The sequence below is a fragment of the Budorcas taxicolor genome, chromosome 7, assembly GCF_023091745.1.
Source record: "Budorcas taxicolor isolate Tak-1 chromosome 7, Takin1.1, whole genome shotgun sequence".
NCBI classification, from domain to species: domain Eukaryota; kingdom Metazoa; phylum Chordata; class Mammalia; order Artiodactyla; family Bovidae; genus Budorcas; species Budorcas taxicolor.
In genome coordinates, this window is record NC_068916.1 from 14615684 (window position 1) to 14637705 (window position 22022).

General features: G+C 52.2%; 1 protein-coding gene across 2 annotated transcripts in view; it reads right to left on the minus strand.

The window, feature by feature from the left end:
* COL5A3 (collagen type V alpha 3 chain) overlaps positions 1–22022 on the minus strand; it is a 45712-nt gene that overhangs the window by 4719 nt on the left and 18971 nt on the right. For both annotated transcript variants that reach the window (XM_052644146.1, XM_052644145.1), the window contains exons 28-64: positions 20149–20193; positions 19986–20039; positions 19741–19848; positions 19268–19321; positions 15692–15745; positions 14708–14752; positions 14473–14526; positions 14304–14348; positions 13836–13889; positions 13691–13744; positions 13399–13452; positions 13159–13266; positions 12893–12982; positions 12489–12542; positions 11298–11405; positions 11096–11203; positions 10953–11006; positions 10246–10299; positions 9512–9619; positions 9382–9435; positions 8974–9027; positions 8814–8867; positions 8600–8653; positions 7689–7796; positions 6960–7013; positions 6731–6784; positions 6416–6469; positions 6158–6211; positions 5381–5488; positions 5151–5204; positions 4426–4479; positions 4124–4231; positions 3708–3761; positions 3592–3627; positions 3117–3170; positions 2366–2573; positions 2168–2280 (exon numbers count right to left, since the gene is read on the minus strand). In XM_052644146.1, coding sequence (XP_052500106.1) covers positions 2168–2280; positions 2366–2573; positions 3117–3170; positions 3592–3627; positions 3708–3761; positions 4124–4231; positions 4426–4479; positions 5151–5204; positions 5381–5488; positions 6158–6211; positions 6416–6469; positions 6731–6784; positions 6960–7013; positions 7689–7796; positions 8600–8653; positions 8814–8867; positions 8974–9027; positions 9382–9435; positions 9512–9619; positions 10246–10299; positions 10953–11006; positions 11096–11203; positions 11298–11405; positions 12489–12542; positions 12893–12982; positions 13159–13266; positions 13399–13452; positions 13691–13744; positions 13836–13889; positions 14304–14348; positions 14473–14526; positions 14708–14752; positions 15692–15745; positions 19268–19321; positions 19741–19848; positions 19986–20039; positions 20149–20193 — 2634 coding nt within the window. The remainder of the gene's footprint in view (positions 1–2167; positions 2281–2365; positions 2574–3116; positions 3171–3591; positions 3628–3707; positions 3762–4123; positions 4232–4425; positions 4480–5150; positions 5205–5380; positions 5489–6157; positions 6212–6415; positions 6470–6730; positions 6785–6959; positions 7014–7688; positions 7797–8599; positions 8654–8813; positions 8868–8973; positions 9028–9381; positions 9436–9511; positions 9620–10245; positions 10300–10952; positions 11007–11095; positions 11204–11297; positions 11406–12488; positions 12543–12892; positions 12983–13158; positions 13267–13398; positions 13453–13690; positions 13745–13835; positions 13890–14303; positions 14349–14472; positions 14527–14707; positions 14753–15691; positions 15746–19267; positions 19322–19740; positions 19849–19985; positions 20040–20148; positions 20194–22022) is intronic.

A 22022-nucleotide genomic window follows, 5' to 3' on the forward strand; every position in this document is an offset into this window, starting at 1 on the left:
AATGGTGATGTTTTAACAATACACCCCTTGGGATTTTCCTGGTGGTCTAGTGGTTAAGAATCCACCTGCCAATGTAGGGGATACGGGTTCAGTCCCTGGTCTGGGAAGATGCCACATGTTGCATAGCAACAAAGCCTGTGCGCCAAACTAATGGGCCTGTGGGCCACAACTACTAAGTCTGTGTGCCTAGAGCCCATGCTCCTCAAAAAGAAAAGCCACTGCAACGAGAAGCCTGTGCACCACAGCAAAGAGTAGCTCCCGCTCACCACGACTAGAGAAAGCCCACACACAGCAACGAAGACCCAGTGCAGCCAAAAAATAAATTAACCAAAAAAAGAACAACATTACTGTGCACTTTTGCAGGCCCTGTGCTCACTATGTGGTTTACCAGCAGTAGAGATATTAACAAAAAGTGTTAAGTCAAGTGACTCAGTCGTGTCCGACTCTTTGCAACCCCATGGACTGTAGCCTGCCAGGCTCCTGACTGTCCATGGAATTCTTCAGGCAAGAATACTGGAGTGAGTAGCCATTCCCTTCTCCAGGGATCTTCCCAAACCAGGGATCAAACCTGGGTCTCCTGTATTGCAGGCAGATTCTTTACCATCCGAGCCACCAGGGAAGCCCCAAGAGGTATTAACACAGCCCTGCACACAGTCAGTGTATCAGTGTCATCTGATATGTGTGCTGGTAACATGAGTGCTCAACTACCCTATGAGGCAGATACTTTCTTGAGCCCCCACTTTACAGATGAAAAAACTGAGATAACAGATCTGGATTCCAACCCAAGCAGTCCAGGGTCCAGAGGCTCACTGCTCACCCACTGCTCTCTACAGCTAAGCCTGGTTCTTAGTGTCAGAGACTGTTAGGCTCCCTGATGGAGAACCCCAAGATTTCTGGGGGACCAGATGGGGCCTGGAGAAGGCAATGGCACCCCACTCCAGTACTCTTGCCTGGAAAATCCATGGACGGAGGAGCCTGGTAGGCTTCAGTCCATGGGGTTGCTAAGAGTCGGACACGACTGAGCAACTTCACTTTCACTTTTCACTTTCATGCATTGGAGAAGGAAATAGGAACCCACTCCAATGTTCTTGCCTGGAGAATCCCAAGGATGGGTAAGCCTGGTGGGCTGCCGTCTGTGGGGTCACACAGAGTTGGACACAACTGATGTGACTTAGCAGTAGCAGTAGCAGATGGGGGGCAGTTAACCCATGGGACCTATAAGAGAGCAGGTTAGGAGGCAGTATAGATGGGTGGTTAAGGGCTGAGACAAGGGCCAGGTGGTCATGGGTAATCTTGTCCTTCTCCGTGCCTCAGTTTCCCTATAACAGAATTGTTATTTTTTTTAATGGAAACAGAGCTGACTTCCAATGTTGTGTTAGTTGCAGGTGTACAGCAAAGTGATTCAGTTACACATATATTTTTTTTTTTTCTTTTCAGATTCTTTGCCCTGATGTTGGTGTTTAGTCTCTCAGTTGTGTCCAACTCTTTTGCAGCCCGATGGACTGCAGCCCACCAGGCTCCTCTGTTCATGGGATTTCCCAGGCAAGAATACCAGAATGGGTTGTGATTTCTTTCTCTAGGGGATCTTCCAGACCCAAGGATCTGACTCAGATCTCCTGCTTAGCAGGTGGATTCTTTGCCACTGAACCACTAGGGAAACCCTTTCTCCCCTTATAAATTATTACAAGATATTGAGTATAGTTCCATGAGCTTTACAGTAGGTTCTTGTTGGTTATCTATTTTAGGGATAATAATAAAATGACCGCATCGGTGGCTGGGACTCAGTAAGTTAATGCAGCTGAGTGCTTAGGGCTGGCACATATATCCTACTATTTCAAGGTTCACCACTATTATTGATTTCTTTACTATTTTTTCTTATCTGTCTTTCCCCACAGAAAATAAGCTCCATAAAACAAAACGAAGCAAAGAAGGGTTTTTTGTTTTTTTTTTTTTTGGTTTGGTTTGTTTGTTTGATTCTCTGCCGTAGCCCCAGCATTTCAAGGACTTTGACATACAGAAGATGCTCAATAGACGTCGGCTGAAGGGAAAATAAAATCTCAATCAACTCCTGGTTGGGGGGAGGGGTTGGGAGCGGTGAGGTATGAATGAGATATTTTCGAGTCCCTCCTTCCACCAACTCCTCCCAGCCCCCTTCGCAGGTACTCACGGTCTCAAACTTCTTGTCTGGGTAGAGGCAGGTTTCTCCTCCTGCCGTGAAGTTACAGAAAACCCTGAGTGCATCCCGCGCGCAGCCTTGATTGGGATCAATCCAGTATTCCCCTGCCGCAGAGCCAGTGGGGAGAGGATGAGCCGGGGGCTGGATCCCACGGCTCCCCGCCCTCCGGCGGGAAGGGCGGGACCTCACCATCGGGCAGATGTGGATGGCTGCGGTGCAACTCTTTGCACACAAGGCCCGGGCGCTCAGCCGTGCCGGGAGGGCGCCGCAGCTGCTCTAACTCGAAGCTCAGCGACGCCATCGAGGCCAGCACCTCCTCCAGGCCGCCCTCCGGGGTCCCCAAGCCTGGCAGGGAACGTCGGCGCCGGCGCAACCCGTGCAGCTCCGCAGAGGGACCCTGGGCAGAGGTGGGGATGGAGGAGAGGAGGACGGCAAGAAGAAGAGACAGGGAGAGAGACAGGCAGAAATGAGAGATGCGGAGGCAGAAAGACACAGGGGTGTCGGGGGAAGAAAAAGAGTAGAGAGAGATACAGACAGGAACCGGGGACATGGACAATCAGAGACAGAGGGAGACACAGGAAGGAGAGGGACAGAAAGGCTCAGAGATGGGAAGTGGAGAGAGGAAAAAGAAGAGCCAGAACCACAGTCAGGCAAAGGAGAGAGAGACAGAGAGACACCCGAAAGACAAAAATAAAGATAAAATAGTGAAACAACGTTTTGAGGTAGAGACAGAAAGGCCAGAGAGATGGACAGACAGAATCCAATCAGAGCCCCCATGGAGGTCCCCCCAAGCCCCTACACACAGCCCAGATCCTCCTTCAGCTTTTGAGCCACCTCCCTTCCCACCTGCAATCCCTGAACACGTGGTGTGCGCTCCGCCCACTTCTAGTCACTGAGAGACCAGGGGAGACACTGGGACAGAGCCCCATGGGGAACTTACCGGGGGACCAGGAGGACCTGGGGGGCCGGTGTCTCCACGAGGACCTTGGGATCCCTGTAGGGAGAAGTCACTCGGGTGTGAACTCTGTCTATGGAGACCCCTGCCTGCCCCGCCCCCCCCCCCCCCCCCACACACACACCACTGGAGGAAGGACAGGCAATTTTCAGCCCCAAGCATAAAATGCAAATTTTCTTTCCATAGTTGAACATCTCTGAAATCAGCATCTTAACATCTATGGAAAGTCATCATTTACTTGGCAGAACTGTTTTCTTCTGCGCAGTTCATAAAACAATGGCGCATCTTACAATGGATGACATCTTAGATTTGATAAAATACAATGGTAAGTGTTGAAGAAATAGTCAAATGCCTGACTGAATAAATAAACGAATGAACCCAAAGGCATTGAGGGTTCTGGTACAGTGAAGGGGGCTGGGCAGTTGGGAGGTGAGAGCCCAAGGGAGCAGTGACTACTTACTGGGGACCCCTTTGAGCCTTTCTGTCCTGGAGGACCCTGTAGGGTAGAAATAAGAGGGCTTGGACTCCTGGCCCAACAGGGTGACCCCCCCACCCCCGCAAACCCCTCATACTCACCACCACGCCTTGGGGCCCAGGGTGGCCCAGAGAGCCAATGGGGCCAGGGGAACCCTGGGGAAAGGACATCAGAATCATCACTGACGGGGTTCATCCTCATGGTCCAGACACATCCCCCAGACCCCATGGACTGCAGCCTACCAGGCTCCTCCATCCATGGGATTTTCCAGGCAAGAGTACTGGAGTGGGGTGCCATTGCCTTCTCCGATCCCCCAGACAAGTCCCCTCAAAAGAAGGCCCTCAACCCCAGACACAACCATCAAGTCCCCCAGATAGAGCCCCACATTTCCTTCAGACACAATCCCTATTGTTCGAGACCCAGGCTTCCCAACCCCCCACATCCAAACAAGCCCCATTTCTGCTTTCCCATCCCCCTCGAACACAATCTTCCCTCTTGGGGCAGGACGAACACTCACCGGTTCTCCCTGGAGGCCAGGGGGGCCTTGCACTCCTGGCAACCCCTGATCCCCTTTCTCACCAGCCTCCCCAGGGGGGCCGACGAGACCAGTTAATCCAATGTGGCCCTGGAGGATATGAGAGACACATGTGGGGGAAGAATGGAGGCGGGGAGTTGACAGACTGTTCCCTTCCAGCCTTGGGGCAGTGAGTTTGGGAGCAGAGGAGACCCCAATCTCCTAGCCCTCTGGCTACGGAGGGAGGTAGCTGGGGGAGAAGAAGAAGAAAATAAGAAGAAGAGAATAAAAAGAGGCATCCTTACCTTTTCTCCCTTGGGGCCAGCATCTCCCTTCAGCCCTGGTAGGCCAGAGGGCCCCTGGAAGGAGAGTTAGGATCAGTTGAAAGAGAAAATATTAGTCACTCAGCGGTATCTGACTCTTTGCAACCCTATGGACTGTAGCCCGCCAGGCTCCTCTGTCCATGGGATTCTCTAGGCAAGAATACTGGAGTGGATTGCCATGCCCTCCTCCAGGAGATCTTCCCAAACCATTGACTGGACCCAGGTCTCCTGCATTGCAGGCAGATTCTTCACTGTTTCAGCTACCCGGGAAGCCCTAGGGTCAGTTGTTAAGTCTCAAACAGAAAGCCTCATGTGAGTGACTGGGGGGTGGTCAAATGGGAGATTACCTAGATTTCAAATGGAATTACCAGGAAAGTGGTCATGGGGGTGGTCAGGAGAGAAGAGAGATGATGAAAGATGAATGGAGGGGCTTTTGGAGGATGGTCAAGATAAATGATCTGTAGCCCACATTGGTGTGGGTAGTCAGTGTAGACTGTTAAGATAGATGGTCAGTTTGGTCAGTGTAGACCATCAAGATGAGTGATCTGAAGAGATGGTTAGTATAGATGGTCAGGGTGGACCATCAGAAGGATAGTCAGTGAGGGGTCAGTCTGCACTATCAGTACCCAAGGTCACTAGATGGTCACTGGATGGATGCCCAGTGTGATTCTCAGTGCTGGGACCTCAGGGATGAAGGAGTCTCTTACCAGGGGACCAGGAGGGCCTAGCAGTCCAGGAGGTCCCAGGAGGCCTGGTTCACCCTAGGGCAAAATAGAACATGAGGGGCCTGCACTCTGCCAGAACTCAGTGTGGCGCCCCACCTCCCACCCCGACCAGGGTCAGCTCCTACCAACTGTGATGACAAATTACAAGAAGCGAGCAGACAGGGAGGGCCTGATCCCGCACCCAACCCCAACCCTATTCCCAGTCCACTCACCACAGGTCCAGGGATCCCACGAAGACCCTCAGGTCCAACACGTCCAGGGGGCCCTACAGCCCCCACTGGGCCTGTCCTCCCTGGGGGTCCATCGGGACCTGGTTCCCCCTGAAAAGGAGCAAGGTGGAAGGGAGGAGGCAGAGAGAATCAGGGGGAGCCTGCCTCCTGACCCTCCAGCCAAGAACCATCAGGAAGTGGGAGAAATTGGGGCAACTGTGGTGGTCACAGGTCCCTCCCCATTCTGCTGGCCCAACTGTTGACCAACGGGTCAGGACAAGGACCATTCCCTGGGACTTCCCTGATGGTCCAGTGGTTAAGAATCCACCCGCCAATGCAGGGGCTGCTGCTGCTGCTAAGTCGCTTCAGTCGTGTCCGACTCTGTGCGACCCCATAGACGGAGCCCACCAGGCTCCCCCGTCCCTGGGATTCTCCAGGCAAGAACACAGGAGTAGGTTGCCACTTCCTTCTCCAATGCATGAAAGTGAAAAGTGAAGTCGCTCAGTCGTGTCCGACTCTTAGCGACCCCATGGACTGCAGCCCACCAGGCTCCTCCGTCCATGGGATTTTCTAGGCAAGAGTGCTGGAGAGGGTTGCCATTGCCTTCTCCACCAATGCAGGGGACACAGATTTGATCCCTGCTCTGGGAAGATCCCACATGCTGCAGGGCAGCTAAGCCTGAGCACCACAGCTAGAGCGTAGCCCCCACTTGCTGCAACTTAGAGAAAGCCCACACACAGCAATGAAGACCCAACACAGCCAAAAATAAAAGGAACTCACCTTGGCACCTTTCTCTCCTTCTCTGCCTTCTCGACCCATGCGACCAGAAGGACCCTGAGGGGTGAGTAGAAAGTGTGAGTAGAGGGCTGTGAGCTGAGTAGGGGGCTGTGAGCTGAGTAGGGGGTTGTGATAGTGAGTGGAGGGCTTGTTGGGATGAGTGGGGGCCTCTAGGTATGAGGGGGGCTTGTGGAGGTAAGGGGGGGCTATGAGAGTGAGTGGAACCAAGTTAGAGCCAGGGGGTGGGGTGTCATCACTCACCCTTTTACCAGGAGGCCCAGGGGCACCAGGCTCCCCAGAAGCGCCAGGTGGACCCTATGGAGAGTGTAACCAGCATGGGAGTCAAGGATGACGGTTTCAGGATGCCTTTGATGGGAAGACAGCCTTCCCCAAACATCACCCCAGCACCAGCCATCCCTCCATCCCCCTGCCTCCTGCTCACATTCATGGTACAAAGCAGATGCATCTCTGGGGGCCCTGGGGCCCTCACTAACCCATTCTCCTGGCCCTCAATTCACCCACTCACCTGCCCCAACACCCCTCTTTAGGCACCACCTCCTCTGTTCCCCTACTCACCGGTCCTCCCACATCTCCAGGGTTTCCCTTCTCCCCTGGGGGGCCACCTTGACCCTGTGGTAGAGGAAATGAAGTTGGGAGGGGTCGTGAGGGCACAGCAGAATGTTGGGGTGATGCTTGGAGGAAAGTGGAGGTTTTTTGCTTCATTGACCTTACTCAGGTTTGTGATGAGATTGGGGACAGAATAGGGAATAGGCTGGGCTTTTGAGGAAGAGGGGGTAACACTCACTGAAACTCCAGGGTCTCCGGGGGGGCCTAGGTCTCCTGGGAGGCCTGCGGGGCCCTGGGACACAGAATGATGAAAAATCATATCTCTGAGTGAGGGAGCATTCATCCATCCATTCATTTATTCATTCATCCAGCTGTCCTCAGACACAGTTCTGGTTGCTGGGGATGCATTGGTAAAGAAAACACAAAACCCCAGCCCTGCTAGAAGGAACATTCTGGTGTTTAATGGGAGCTAAAAATGTTCCATGAATCATTTCACTGCATCCTCCCAGCTAGGGATTCACAGATAAAAATCAGAGAGGGGACCCGGTAAGGGGTGGGGTACTGAAATTCAAATCAAGTTCCCTCAGACTCTGAAGCTCCTCACCACCCTCCCTCCCCACCCAGAGCCCCATCACCATGGCAAGAGGGGTCAACCTCTACCCTGATGGCAAATCCCAATCAGCCAACCCTGATCCCTCATCAGTTGCAACTTTGACCTTTCCAGCACTGTTAGAATGACTCGATGTGGAAGCAAGTTTCCCCTGCTGCCACGACCAATTACCACTGTATGTTTACACTGACTCATTCTTTCATTCAACCATTCAATCATTCGGCCACGTTCTGGGTTGCTTGTGGAATCAGCACACTGATCAGCACACAGGACCCCTGGCTGGAAGTTGGGGAGCAGGTTCGAGTCGACACATGTGCCCCTCCCCGGGTCATGGCCTCCATGTGCCGCAGGACTCACCACATTCCCCTTTGCTCCATCCTCTCCAGGGGGGCCTTTCTTGCCTGGGGGTCCAGCAGCCCCAGATGGGCCTGTATCCCCCTTTTCACCAACTTCTCCCCTGGGGCCCTTGGCAGAAACAGAGGTCAGAGGTCAGAGTAGCCTGGACTCTCCAGGGGTCAAGGTTAGCATACCTGAACTCAGAAGTCTGCGTGGCTTGGGACTTCCCTGGGGTTAGGGGTCAAAGTAGCCTAGACTGCCCAAGGGTCAGAGGAATCTAGGATTTACCGGAGTCAGGGGTCAGGGTGATCCAGTTGACCAGAGGTCATGGGCAAGTTTGGGCTACCCCATGTGCCACCCTGGGGTGAATCAGAAAAGAGATCCCAGGACCTCCCTAGTGGCCCAGTAGTTAAGAATCTGCCTTGCAATGCAGAGAACACAAGTTCAATCCCTGGTCGGGGAACTAAGATCCCACACGCTGTGGAGCAACTAAGCCCACATGCCACAACTACTGAACTCTCGCGACACAACTGGAGCGTCTGTGCACCCCAAGGGAAGCTCCCACACGGCCCAGCGAAGCTCCGACGTGTCCCAGCTAACACTGGACACGGCCGAACAAATGAACGTCAATACTTTCAAAAGGAAAAAGAGGGATGCCCTGTGGGCAGCTCATCCCCAAGCCAGGGCTTGCGCTTTAGGTGTGAGCCCCCCCTGCCCCCTCAGCCGCGCACCCTTGCGCAGTGCACAACCTAGAGAACTTGATGCAGCAACCCTGACACTTTCCAGGTCTCTGTCACCAAGATAACTGGGGATGCCCAGAGGTCTGGGTCCATGAGTGACCTAGGGCTGCCCAGAGGTCATGGGGGCCCAGGATGCCCAAGGGTCGGGGATTCCCTGGGATGGGTGCAGGGGCCCAGAAGAAAGTCACTCACCGGGGTGCCTGGGGTCCCTGGGGGTCCTGGGTCTCCAGGCTCTCCTGGCTCACCCTGCGGGAGGCAAAGTGAAAGTGAAGCGGGGTCCCCTCCTGGCAGCCAGAACTGCCACCATCCCATCCCCCCACCCCCACCCCCCACCCCCCCCCCCCGCAACCAGGAAGGACTGGTTGAGCCTCCCCGACCCTGGGCAGCCCCTTGTTCTCTCTCTCACCTTCTCACCCACAGCGCCGGGCTGACCAACTCCCCCAGGCAACCCTGGAGGACCCTGGAGAGACAACGAGGGGTACAGGTGGGAAGGAGGGATTCCAACAGCCCCTTCTTGGGAAAGTGATGTCCTGAGGCCTCCTGAGGCCCTCCCCCCAAGTCCTCACCTCTGATCCGCTGGGGCCCTGGGGGCCCCGAGGGCCTGGAGCTCCATGGGGACCCTATAGGACAGTCAGAATAGCATCCAGTGACCTCACGGCCCCTCAAAAAGCTCCAAGCAAGAGGAGAAGGGAGCGACAGAAGAGGAGATGGTTGGATGGCATCACTGACTCAATGGACATGAATTTGAGCAAACTCGGGGAGACAGTGAAGGACAGGGAAGCCTGGGGTTCTGCAGTCCATAGGGGTCACAAAGAGCCCAACCCAACTGAGTGGCTGAACAACAAACCACAAACACCACCCTTGATACTGGTGACCCGCACGATCCTTAAAACAATGTGCCCCGTGACCCCCCAAACCGATCTGATGGCCAACCCTGCCCTACCACCCCTCCCATTTCCCCCCATAGTTCATACCATGGACCCTACATCTCCAACTTCTCCCTTTTCTCCAGCAGGGCCTGGCATTCCCTGTGGAGCAAAGAAGCAAAATTGGGGCACAAAGTAGGGAGGACCAGAGGCCATACCCTCAAACTCAGACACCCACCTGTAGGCCCGGAGGACCAATCGTGCCAGGGAAGCCTCTCACTCCATCATCTCCTTTCTGCCCAAAGAGGCCTGGGGATCCCCGGCGTCCCTGAGCCCCATCTGCTCCCTAGAAGGAGGACAGGGTAGGACACAGTTAGGGTCTGTGTCAAGGGTTGGAGTTAGGTTCAAGGTCAAAATCAGGATGGAAGTTCAAGCTTGGGATGAAGTTTGGGGAGGGTCAGGGTTGGGTCTGAAGCTAGGGGTGCAGGTTAAGGGTCAGGGTTTAGGAATGAAATCTAGGACTGAGTCAAAGTTTTGAGATGAGCCTTGGTGGAGAGTCAGGGTCAAGCTGAGGTCAATTAAGGTCCAAGTGGGGTTGAGAGGTACGGTTGGGCTTGAGCTCAGGTCTGAGGTAAATTCAGAATTGGAGCTCAGGTTTGGGGTCAGTATTAGAGGGTGGGTCTGGACTGAGGTCTAGGACTGGGTCAGGTTCAGCTAATGTTGGATGTGAAGATAAGGTCTGAGTTGGGATTGAGGCTAAGGTCACAGTTAAAATTAGGGTGTTAAAATTAGGGCTGTGATGAAGTTTGAGGGTTGAGGTCAAGACTGAATCAAATTCTGGGGTGAGTTTGAATTGAGCATTGACACGAAGGGGTAGGGGTTAGGGTTGAACTGGGGCCTGAGTCACAGTGGAGAACACTGTCCCTTCCCATAAGGGATCCAGAGAAGGACCACAAAGCTGGGAGTACTCACTGGAGAGCCTGGGTGTCCCACCAGACCCCGTATCCCTGTTGGTCCAGGCGGGCCCTGGAGGTGGGAACAGAGTAAAGAAACCCTCAGGTTTAAGATTAAGGTCGCAGGTGGGGAACTTCCCTGGTGGTCCAGTGACTAAGACTCTGCACTCACAAGGGGGTCAGGATTCGACCCCTGGTCAAGGAACCGGATCCCATGGGCCACAATGAAGATCAAAGATCCCATAAGCAGCAACTAAGACCCAGTGTAGCCAAATAAATATATATATTTTTTTTAAACTGAAAAAAGATGAAGGGGGAACACTAGCGACATCAATCACTGCACCCCTGTCCACTCCCCACCCACTAGAAAACTGAATTTCTCTCCCCACAACCCTGTCTTCCTCGCCACCAACTCATGGGACCAGACACAGCATCTCTCATAAGCTTGGCCCATCAGAACATTGGCCCCAAAGTCCCATCGATTTCCCAGGACTGAGCTGGCTTCCAGGTGATGGGTGCTGAGACTGAATTCCTGGAGGGAAGTTGGGAACGCAGTTGGCCCCTTTATTCTGGGTAGCTTAAGTGACTTCTGTTACTTGCGAGTGTCAAGATAGGGCTCAAGAAGGCAGGAAACCCCGTGACCCACGCCCCTGCCCATCCTCTCAGTATCCCTTTTACCCTCTCCAAAGACCAAAGACCAGCTCCCTCTCTGGGTGCCCCACTCACCGCATCTCCCTTGTCTCCTTTGCTGCCTTTGTGACCGGGGGCACCCACTTCTCCCTGCAAAGGAAACAGGATGAGCAACGACCCAGCGTCCCTCTTCCCCTGTCCTCCCCCAGCCCCTCCCCTCTGCCTCAAGTCTCTCTCACCTTGTCCCCTTCCTCGCCAGAAGGCCCTGCAGCTCCAGGGGGTCCAGGAAGGCCCAGGGGCCCGGGGATGCCATCTTTACCAGTGGGGCCAGGGGCGCCACGTTCACCCTGTTAGGGGGAGTAGAAAGAGTCAGGGCAGAAATGCAGTCCCGGTATGTGGAGGGCTGGTTCTTGGGGATGAATGGAGGGGGCAGGAACTTACCGGGGAACCCTTCTCGCCTGTGGGGCCCACGGGGCCTTGGCCTCCACTTTGACCAGGAAGCCCAATGCCCCCTGCTGGGCCTACAGGACCACGCTCCCCAGGGGATCCCTGAAAACGGGGGGGAGGGTCAGGAATGATAGCAATAACAGTAGATCTCATTTATTGGAGGGTTTGCAAGTAGCCTGAGTTAGGTGGTTACCACCAATCCAGGCCGTTCCCCACACAGCAGCCAGAGGGCGCTGTGAACATCCGAGTCAGAGCACGTGACTTCCTCTGCCGGAAGCCCTCCAAGGCTTCCACTCACTTGGAGCAAAAAAGCTCTCCCGGCAGCTCACGAGGCCCTCCGCGACCTGCCCCTATCTCCTCCCTGCCCTCACCTCCTCCCACTCACTTCCCTCCAGCCACACGGCCCCCCTCACTGCTTCCTCCAGCTTCAGGGCTTTGCACGTGCTCTTCCCTCTGCCTGGCACCCACTCTTCTCCTAGCCAACCACATGGCTCTTTCCTCAGGTCTCAGCTCAAATGTCATCTTCTCAGGAGACTCTCCCTAGTCAGCTTTTTAATTTATTTTTTGGTGCCTCAGGGTGGCATGTGGGATCTTAGTTCCCCCACAAGGGATTGAACCAGCACCCCCTGTACTGGAGGCACGGAGCCTTCACCGCTGCACCTCCAGGAAAGCCCCCTGGCCAGACTATTTAAGGGCTCTTCCCTGCTCCCCACTAGCCTGTGTTATTTGGCTTTGCGGCATTCACCGCCGCTGATCCATTATCTCCTTGACTAGATAGTAGTAAGTTCCAGAAGAAAGGAGCTTTTTAAAGGGGCTCATGTCCGACTTCCCTGAGGTCCAGTGGTTAAGACTTTGCCCTTCCAATTCAGAGGGCACAGATTTGATTCCTGGTCAGGGAACTAGGGCCCACATTTAAACGGTAAGGCCTGGGATGCAAGTAAGTATGTGTTGGACAGATCATCTCATTGAGGTTTACAACCTAGAGACAGGACTATTTTACAGACAAACCAACTGAGGCTGGTGGAATGATAGACTGCCTGGCCAGTGAGTGGCAGAGAGGAGTGTGACTCAAGCCTGTTTGGCTCCCAAAATAGCTGAACATGATCATGACCATACCCAGCTTCCCAGATATTTTGAGACCTCTCCACCCTGCCCACCCCCCATAGCAGATGGATTTACACTTACGTTGGCACCGACAGGACCTGGGGGGCCCTTGTCACCCTTTAAACCAGTCGGTCCCTGAGGAGGAGATGATTCATAGTCAAGAGACCCCCAAAGGTAATTCACTGGTAGTCCAGTGGTCAGGACTCTGCTCTCATTGCTGAGAGTCTGGGCTCAATCCCTGGTCAGGAAACTAAGATCCACAAGCCCCCATGAATTGCTTCCCCAGAAAGAGAGACCCCCCCAAAGTGCTCCCAGGTCCTATGTTTACTCTGGGGGGCTCAGAGTTCCCACCCCCTTCTTGGCACTGAGATTCAGGGATCCATCCCTCCTCCTCCATGGTCAGGAGGCTATAGCCATGTCCCTCCTAAGCCCCCCTTTCTTTCTCCATTCCACAGCCCAGCCAGGCACATGCAAACCATACTTACTGGTTCCCCGGGGGCTCCATGAGGACCAGGGAAACCTCTGGGTCCAGGTGGCCCTTCCTTCCCAAGGGGTCCCAGTGGTCCCACGTCCCCCTGCAGGAGTCCAGGGGAGGGAAGTCAGACTGTGGAGGAGGGGGCGTCTCCCCTCAATCTGTGAGTCTGGCTCCCCTCCCCCACAGGGTTGATGCTGAACCTGGGGATGACAGTAAGGCCATTCCAGGATCTTTGAGGTCACTCAACTGAGATGTCCCGTGGGGTGGTGGTCTCACCTTGGCCCCCTCTCTGCCTTCCAGGCCTGGAAGACCTTGTTCACCTGGAGGTCCAGGGGGCCCTGGAGGCCCCCTCTCACCCAGAGGCCCTGCTTCTCCTGTCTTTCCCTGGAGAGGAAGAAGGCTCATCTTGAATGGAGGTGGCCTGGGGTAGTGGTTCTGTCTGGGATCACCATCTCCCCTCCCCCCAAATATCCCCAAACTGGTGCAAAACTGGGGAGACCTGGGGGCCACTCTGACCTGAGGACCCACGACACCAGCCGGTCCAGGTGGGCCTGTCTGACCTTGGAAACCCTGAGGAGAAACGTTGAAAGAAGGTGTCATGGGACTTCCCTGGTGCTGCAGTGGTTAAGACAGCATCCGCTGCACGGGGTGCAGGCTCCATTCCTGTAAGGGAACTAAGATCCCACATGCCACAAGATGTGACCAAAAAAAAATTTTTTTAATAAAATATAAATGAAAAAAATATCATGGAGTGGAAGAAATGAAGAGCCCAATGGGGTCAGGGGTCAGAGGTCAAAGGGTTGCTCACCAATTCTCCTCTCTGTCCAGGGTGTCCAGGTAGCCCATCTTTCCCCTGGGGACCCTGACGGACAAAGCATGAGAGAGTTGAAGCACAATAAGGAGTTTCCCCTCTGCCTGGCTCCCCCTCCCCCCAGCAGGATATGCTGACTTACAGGGGGACCCTTTGGTCCGGAGAACCCAGGAGGACCTTGCAGACCTGGGAGGCCCTGAAACAGAAGCAGAAATCATTAGAGCATCCTCTCTGCTTTCCTCCCCCTCCCTCTGAGTCCCACCTAATGACAACAAGCATTTTGGGTGCTTCCTGCAGGCCAGGCATGGGGTCAAGCATTCTGCCTGCAGGAAGTCATTTCATTTGCCACTGCAGCCCTTTGGGAGGGGAACTGTGGCTATTCTCATTTGGTAGAGGGAGAAACCAAGGCACAGAGAGGTTAGGTGACTCAACCAAGGTCACAGAGCAGGTGAGCAACAAAGTTAAGACTTGACTCACAGCTCTCAGATATCAGAGGCTTTTTCTGCATTCTGCATTATAATGTCTCCCTACCTTCTGGGCTTGTCTCCCACCAGAATCACACACACACACACACACACACACACACACAAACACACACTCACTCACTCACCTTTTCTCCAGGGAACCCAGGGGCTCCATCCTGGCCCACATCACCCTAGGATAGAATGAATTAGACTCAGGCTGCAGGACAAACTCAACAGGGATGTATTGGGAGGGACTTGTTGAGCCTGAACCAGAAGGCTTGCATGGGGGTGCCTGGCCACCCGTCCTCTCCATACCTTAGGGCCCGGCTGCCCTGTGGCACCTGGTTGCCCTCTCTCTCCACGGGCACCCTGAAGAGAAAAGAAGCAAAGATTAGAAGGGAGAGGGTGGGGGGGCCCAGGAAGTGAGGCCAAGTCCTTAGGGTCCCTTCCCTCTGTGACCACCCAAGGACCACCGACATGCCCCAAACTCTCTTCCCACCCACCGCTCCCCTCGTAGCCCATCTTTCTGGCCCTGTCCCCATTTTCTTACTGGTGGTCCCCGCTCTCCTTCCAGGCCTGGCTGCCCGGCCTTCCCCTGGAACATAAATTGGGGCGAGGGGGAAGAAGAAGGTGGTGTTGGTGCAAAGACAGGACAGAAACACACAAATACACCCAGTCAGAGACCTGGAAAGATGTCTGTCTCACATTCGCTCACAAGCCTTTCACTCACTCATATACATAAACACAACTTACACATCCAACTATGAAAAGATGACACACACCCAGTTATATTATGATTGCACCTACAGGGTCCACACCTAGAAGCACGCTAATTCACACAGACGCCTGTTTAGTTATCACAGCTGCATGGTGTGCATACAGGATTGTGTACCACCGTGGCATGCAAGGGGTAACCACAGCTTCGAGATGACACATGGAGCTTGTCGTGTAATATGTTCTTTGCCCGTGTGTCTACCCAATGTAGTAAACACATATGTACGTGGGCTCATGTGAGGACACGGTCTTGATAAACACAGTAGTATACACGCTGGGTGCATATACGCAATATCCATTTACATAGCTGCAGTGCACACATGGCCAAACCATGCATGCAAGTGTATACAACCCCTCAGGTGCACGGAAACACATACACCTATGTGTGTTTCCCTATTCTTTCGTACACATCAACATGCCCTCTCATGCATTTATGCCCACAGTCACACAGCAATCATGCAGCTGGTGCCCTTGTTTACCCACAAGCCCCGAGGCTGCAGCATCCAGGCCCCATCTGATTCGCACTGAAGGGCATGTAGGATGCACATGGACACATGGGCACATGGGCACACATGCTGTAGTGCCAGGTGGGATCACCTACATGTGCCCTGCATTGCATGTGGCAAGGTGTGTGCACACAAGGGCTTCCAGGCATAGACACACCTGCCTAGGGTCCCACCTGCTATCACGCACAGCCACACACACTCCTCCTCTCATGCAAGCCCTTCCCCTCCCCCCTGACCCCTAGATCATGACTCACCCTCTTCCCTTTTTCTCCTAATGGTCCCAGGGGTCCCGGAAAGCCAATAGATCCCTGAATCAAGAGAATGAGAGAGAAGAAATGGAGATGAGGCATGGGCGGTGGGCAATGTTAGCCCTCCATTTGGCCATCCCATCGTTTCAGGCATTTCCAGGCCACTGATTCCAGAGGCTTCTTTGGTCCCTCCAGCCCCTGCCTCCTCCAAGACAGCCCTCAGGCCTCCTCTCCTCTCTCCTCTTGCTCTCTCCTTTCCAGCCACACTGGCCTCTTTAATGCTACTCACATACCAGTACATTCCTGCCTCAGGGCCTTTGCACTGTCTGCCTTTGCCTAAAATTCTCTTCTCTCAGATCCCCTCCTCATCTAGATCTCATTCAGATGTCACCTCCTTCCAGAAGCCTCCCACCACCATCCTGACCACCTCATCCTCAAATCACGCACTAACACATTTTCCTATTTTGTTTCCCATATAATATTTGTCTTGAAATGACCTTGCTTATCTGCTTACTTATTCAATGACTGGGACATAATGCTCTGGTCCTAATCCCCACTGCCTGGCATATTAACTGACTCCAGTAGTTGCTCTCCTGCCCATCATGGAGGCATCCTCCCTTGACCTGGGGGGAAGATGCCATAGGCTCCAATATCCCCTCTCACCCCTCACTGTGTTTTGAATCCTAGATCCATCACTGAACTAGCTGTGTGGTCCTAGACAAGTGGCTGAACCTCTCTGAGCACCAGTCTCCTTGTTTGTAGCCTGGGATGATATGAACAATACCTCCTTCACAAGGTTCTGGTTAGGATAGATGGGATATGTGTAGAAAGTGTCTTGTTTAGTTTTATTTTTGTTACAAAGTACTTGGCACACAGTATGAATTCAAGGAATGTTAACTGTCATTTTATTCACGCAATTACTAACTGCTATGGGTTGAATGTTTGTGTCTTCTAAAAATTCATATGTTGAATCCTCAATCCCTAGTGTGATAATATTTGAAGGTGGGGCCTTTGGGAACTAAGTAGGTCATGAGGGTAGGAGCTTCGTATATAGGATTAGTGTCCTTATAAGAAGAGACCAGACGTACTGAGTGAAGGAAGTCAGACAAAGAAGGAGAAATATCGTATGACATCCCTTATATATGGAATCTGAAAAGAAATGATACAAATAAACTTACTTGCAAAATAGAAAGAGACTCACAGAATTAGAGAACCAACCCATTGCTGCCGGGGGAAGGATGGGGGAAGGGATAGTTAGGGACTTTGGGATGGACATGTACACACTGCTATATTTTAAATGGATAACCAACAAGGACCTACTGTATAGCACATGGAACTCTGCTCAATGTTATGTGGCAGCCTGGATGGGAAGGGAGTTTGGGGAGAATGGATACATGCATATGTATGACTGAGTCCCTTCATGGTTTACCTGAAACTGTCACAACATTGTTAATTGGCTATACCCCAATGCAAAATAAAAAGTTGTTTGTTTTTTTTTAAGAAAGAAGACTATATCTCTCGGTCTGTGTCTCTCTCTGGCTCCTCCCTCTCTCCTTTGTTGTTGTCCCATGGACTGTAGCATGCCAGGCTTCCCTGTCCCTCACTATCTCTCAGAATTTGCTGATTTCTGTCCATGGAGTCGGTGATGCCATCCAACCATCTCATCCTCTGCTGCCCCCTTCTCCTTCTGCCTTCAATATCTCCCAGCATCAGGGCCTTTTCCTCCCCTATGTGAGGACAAAGACAGAAAATGTTCATCTACAAATCAGGAAGAAAGCCCTCACAGAATCCAACCATGCTGGCACTCTGATCTCAGACTTTTGGCCTCCAAAACAAATTTCTATGTTTAGAACATCCAGTCCAAGGCATTTTTATTCTAGCAACCCAAAACTGACTTCAACTTAACTAATACATCAGGCCTCCGGTAATGTGTTCAGTGCTTGATGCCCAAGGCACACTGCCCAGTCTTGGCTATGAGCCTTTGAATTTCTTTGAACTCCCAGGAATTCCTGCTCCAACAGGCTGAGTTCTGCTCCGAACTTTGGTGCCTTGAGTTAATTCCCAAACCTGTTTATAGCAGTTACCCTTGCCAATGGACTCATGTGATTTAATGAAAGCTTATGAAAATGGATGAAATGTAGAAAGGGAAAAGAAAGATATCTCTAAAATCAAAGTTACATGGAAAAGACAAGAATTCCCTGGCAGTTCAGTGGTTAAGGTTCAGAGCTTTCACTGCCGAGGGCCTGGGTTCAATTGCTGGTCTGGGAACTAAGATCCTGCAAACAGCAGAGTTCAACCAAAAAAAAAAAAAGAGAGAGAGAGAGAGAGAGAAAGAAATGGAAAAGACTTAATATAAAGGAAAGCAATTAAAAGAAAAAAATCACTGTCAAATTAGGCATGGGCAAGATAACTATGGGGCTTCCCAGGTGGCGCTAGTGATAAAGAACTCATCCGCCAACGCAGGAGTAAGAGAGGCGGGTTCCATCCCTGGGTCTGAGAGATCCCCTGGAGAAGGGCATGGCAACCCACTCCAGTATTCTTGCCTGGAGAATCCCACGGACAGAGGAGCCTAGCGGGCTACAGTCCATGGGGTCACAAAGAGTCGGACATGACTGAAGCCACTTAGCATGCACGCAGGCAGGGCATCCAGGGTATGCAGGGCCCCGGTTAAAGGGAAGCCTCAGAGGCAGCACCAGGGGCAGGGTCAAGAGCGTGGGGGCAGTTGGGTAAGGGGCAGGTTAGAGGCAGGAAGATCCCCTGCAGGAGGGCATGGCAACCCACTCCAGTATTCCTGCCTGGAGAATCCCATGGACAGAGCCTAGCGGGCCACAGTCCATGGGACTGAAAAGAGTCAGACACAACTGAAGAGACTTAGCCCACACACGCAAGGTAACTGTGCCAGAGCAAGATGCCAAAAGTATGGAACTCGAGGATTCTGTGCTCAGATTTCTTCTAAATGTCTTTGATTTTCCTGCTCCACTTTTTGTAAATAAAAACTACAAATCATCAGTGATGTAATACGGGTGTGGCTTAGGCAGAAAGACATGTCTTACCAATAGCCTCATCCATCAAAACATTGGCAGCCAAAGGTACATTTTTACACAAATACACTCTAAGTTATAATTAATTCAAGATATGTAAGCTGTGTGTTTTTTATGATTCTCCTCCTTACTGACTTTTTGTTTGAGCCAACCTTAATCATACCAGTAAGAAGGATCCTACAGATTTATTATCACCAAAATCATCAACATTATTATAATCAAATTGATGAGGTAGCTACTGCTGGTATCTCCATTTTGCAACTGAGAAAAATGGCTCAACAGACTTGTTCAAGTTCGTTTAGCAGGTATTAGGGGGTGACTTACTCAAGGTCATTTAGCAGGTGAGGAGTGACTTACCCAAGGCCACTTAGCAGATAAGGTTGGGTATTCGAGCCTAAGTTTGATGCCAAAGCCCACATCTTACACTTTCAGTGCCCCATGAGGTGGCCAGTTCACACCCCCAGACCATAGCCTAGAACCCCAGATGTTAATCAGTCTCTAAACCCTACCCTTGCCCACCACCCGCCTCGTAGCGTCTGACCTTAGGGCCTGGACGTCCTGGGTAACCTGGAAGACCCGGCACGCCAAGCTTGCCCTGCAGAGAGATTGTAGGAAAAAAGTCAGAGATTGCAATTTGGGTGTCAGTTGGGGACGGGCAGGATGGCTGGGGCACGGTGGCAAAGGGGGGAGGGTGGGATCCAGGGAAACATGGGTTCAACTCCTGGTCCCTGCCTGCTAGGGGCATGTCCTTGGACAGCTCATTCAATCGTTCCAAATCTCAGTTTACTTGTCTGTAGAACGGGGATAAAAATGTCTGTTGCCTGTAGTGGTTATAGGGATATAAATAAGATAGAGTGCATGGCATTGCTCTATCATGCTGAGCTCCAGAAGTGAAGAAATGAAGAGCCTCCTAAAGTTGGAGATAAAAGAACAGAAGGCTGAGGGCAAAGGGCCAGGGAACACCTTGGCTGGAAGCTGGGGACAGACTGGAGGGGGGTGACCAGGTCCACTCACCTTCTCCCCAGCCGAGCCTGGGGGACCCTCCTCACCAACCAGCCCCTCCTGCCCCTTGAGCCCTTCAGGACCATCCTCTCCCCGAGGACCTGGAGGTCCGGGTTGCCCCTGGAACAGAAAGGAGAAACCCTGATATCAGTCCTTCTTTGTCACCCCTGCCCCCTGTCTTTGCCCCAGTACACCTCCTCACTGTTTTTCCCAGGTCCCCCAGATTCACCAGACTCCTCCCTTGGAGAGCATCTTACCCGATCTCCTTTAAGCCCCGCATCACCCTTGAAGCCTGGGAAACCATCCTCTCCCTGGGTGGAACACAGTACAGAGATCAGAAGTCAAGGTTTTCACGAAGGGGCAGAGTCAGAGCCCCATTATTAGGGTTCCCCTCTCCCAAGGAATCCCCTTCTTTCTTACCCTCTCTCCTTTCTCCCCCTGGAGGCCCCGGTTGCCAGAAGTACCCTGAAAAGAAAGAAGCTCTCAGTCCCCACACTGCTCCGGAAGGGCCCGGAGCTCAGTCCTCTGCCTGAAACAGCCAGGACAATCCCAAGAGGATGCAGGACTAGAGGGAGGGGGTGGGGAGCAGCCCCAGAGAAAATTATCTTGTCCCATCATCTGCTAGTATGGTGTACAAGAGATTGTATTTCCCCTGCCCCTTCTCACTGGCAGCCTCCCAAGGTCATCTGTGTGGGGGTGTGAAGGGAAGGCCAAATTTCCAAGTAATTGATTTCCATCTCCTAGGGACACTGTGTCCACAGTTCCTTCTGGCAGGAGGAAAAGGATGAACATTCCAGAACCCAGCTTCATTCTAAAGGCGAAGGAATGTTTCCCATTGTGCTGGATACAGCACGACTCTGTGCCTGGCAACAAGGGGAGTCTGTGCTTGGCTACAGCGCGACTGCTCAGTGCAAGCCCAGATGCTGCTCACACCAAATTCTTGGCTTGGGCCATAAGAAAAGCTGCACTTGGCTACAGTGTAACTGAGCTAAGTGAGTTAAATGAAATTGTACTTGGATACACTATAACTATGTTTTGACAATAGCATGACTGTTTCCAGCCACAGGGAGACACACTATAATGGAATTCAGTGACTACAATGAAGTTACACTTGGATACAATGTAACTATGTGTTTTGACAATATCACCACTGTCTCTAGCCACAGGGCAATTCATGGACTACGATGTAACCAAGTTTGACTACAATTGTTCTCTGACCATGGCTATGGTGTAACGGCTGCTAAGTCATTTCAGTCCTGTCTGACTCTGTACAACCCCATAGACGGCAGCCCTCCAGGCTCCCCTGTCCCTGGGATTCTCCAGGCAGGAACGCTGGAGTGGGCTGCCATTTCCTTCTCCAATGCATGAAAGTGAAAAGTGAAAGTAAAGTCGCTCAGTTGTGTCCGACTTTTTGCAACCCCATGGACTGCACCCCACAAGGCTCCTCCGTCCATGGGATTTTCCAGGCAAGAGTACTGGAGTGGGGTGCCATCGCCTTCTCCGATGGTGTAACTAGACTCAGCCAAAACATAGCCTTCAACTCTATATAGAAAACCATGCCTGACTTTCAATGGAACTCTGAGTTTGGACACCCACAGGTCTTCATGGCCAGCTACAACATAACTACACCTCCTTGGTTATAGGGTAACTAACCCACTCCAGTGTTCTTGCCTGGAGAATCCCAGGGACGGCGGAGCCTGGTGGGCTGCCGTCTATGGGGTCGCACAGAGTCGGACACGACTGAAGCGACTTAGCAGCAGCAAGCAGAAGCTGGTCTATAATGCAAAAATGTGAGGAGCTGGCTTTTAGACTGTTCTTAGACTAACCAAACTCTGTTCTTAGACTACACGTAATGGATACCTGTACTTGGCTACAAGGTAACTGGTCTTAGCTACCATACATTTTAATTACAATGTCCCTACAGCTGGTCAATAGTAAATCTCTATTCAGTACAGCTCTCAACTGGTCCTAATATTTCTAGGCTTGTAGATTGTATGGCTCTTGGCTTGAGTTTTTGTTGCTTTTGTTTGTTTTATTTATTTTTAATTGAAGGATACATGCTTTATAATGTTGTGTTGGTCTCTGCCATACATCAACATGAATCAGCCATAGGTATACATATGTCCCCTCCCTCTTAAAATTCCCTCCCACCTCCCACCCCATGCCACCCCTCTAGGCTGTTACAGAGCACTGATTTAAGCTCTCTGCATTAAACAGCACATTCCCACTGGCTATCTATTTGAGCTTCTAAAACAACCCTCTGCTTGATTATAATGTGTTGACCTGGGGATGTG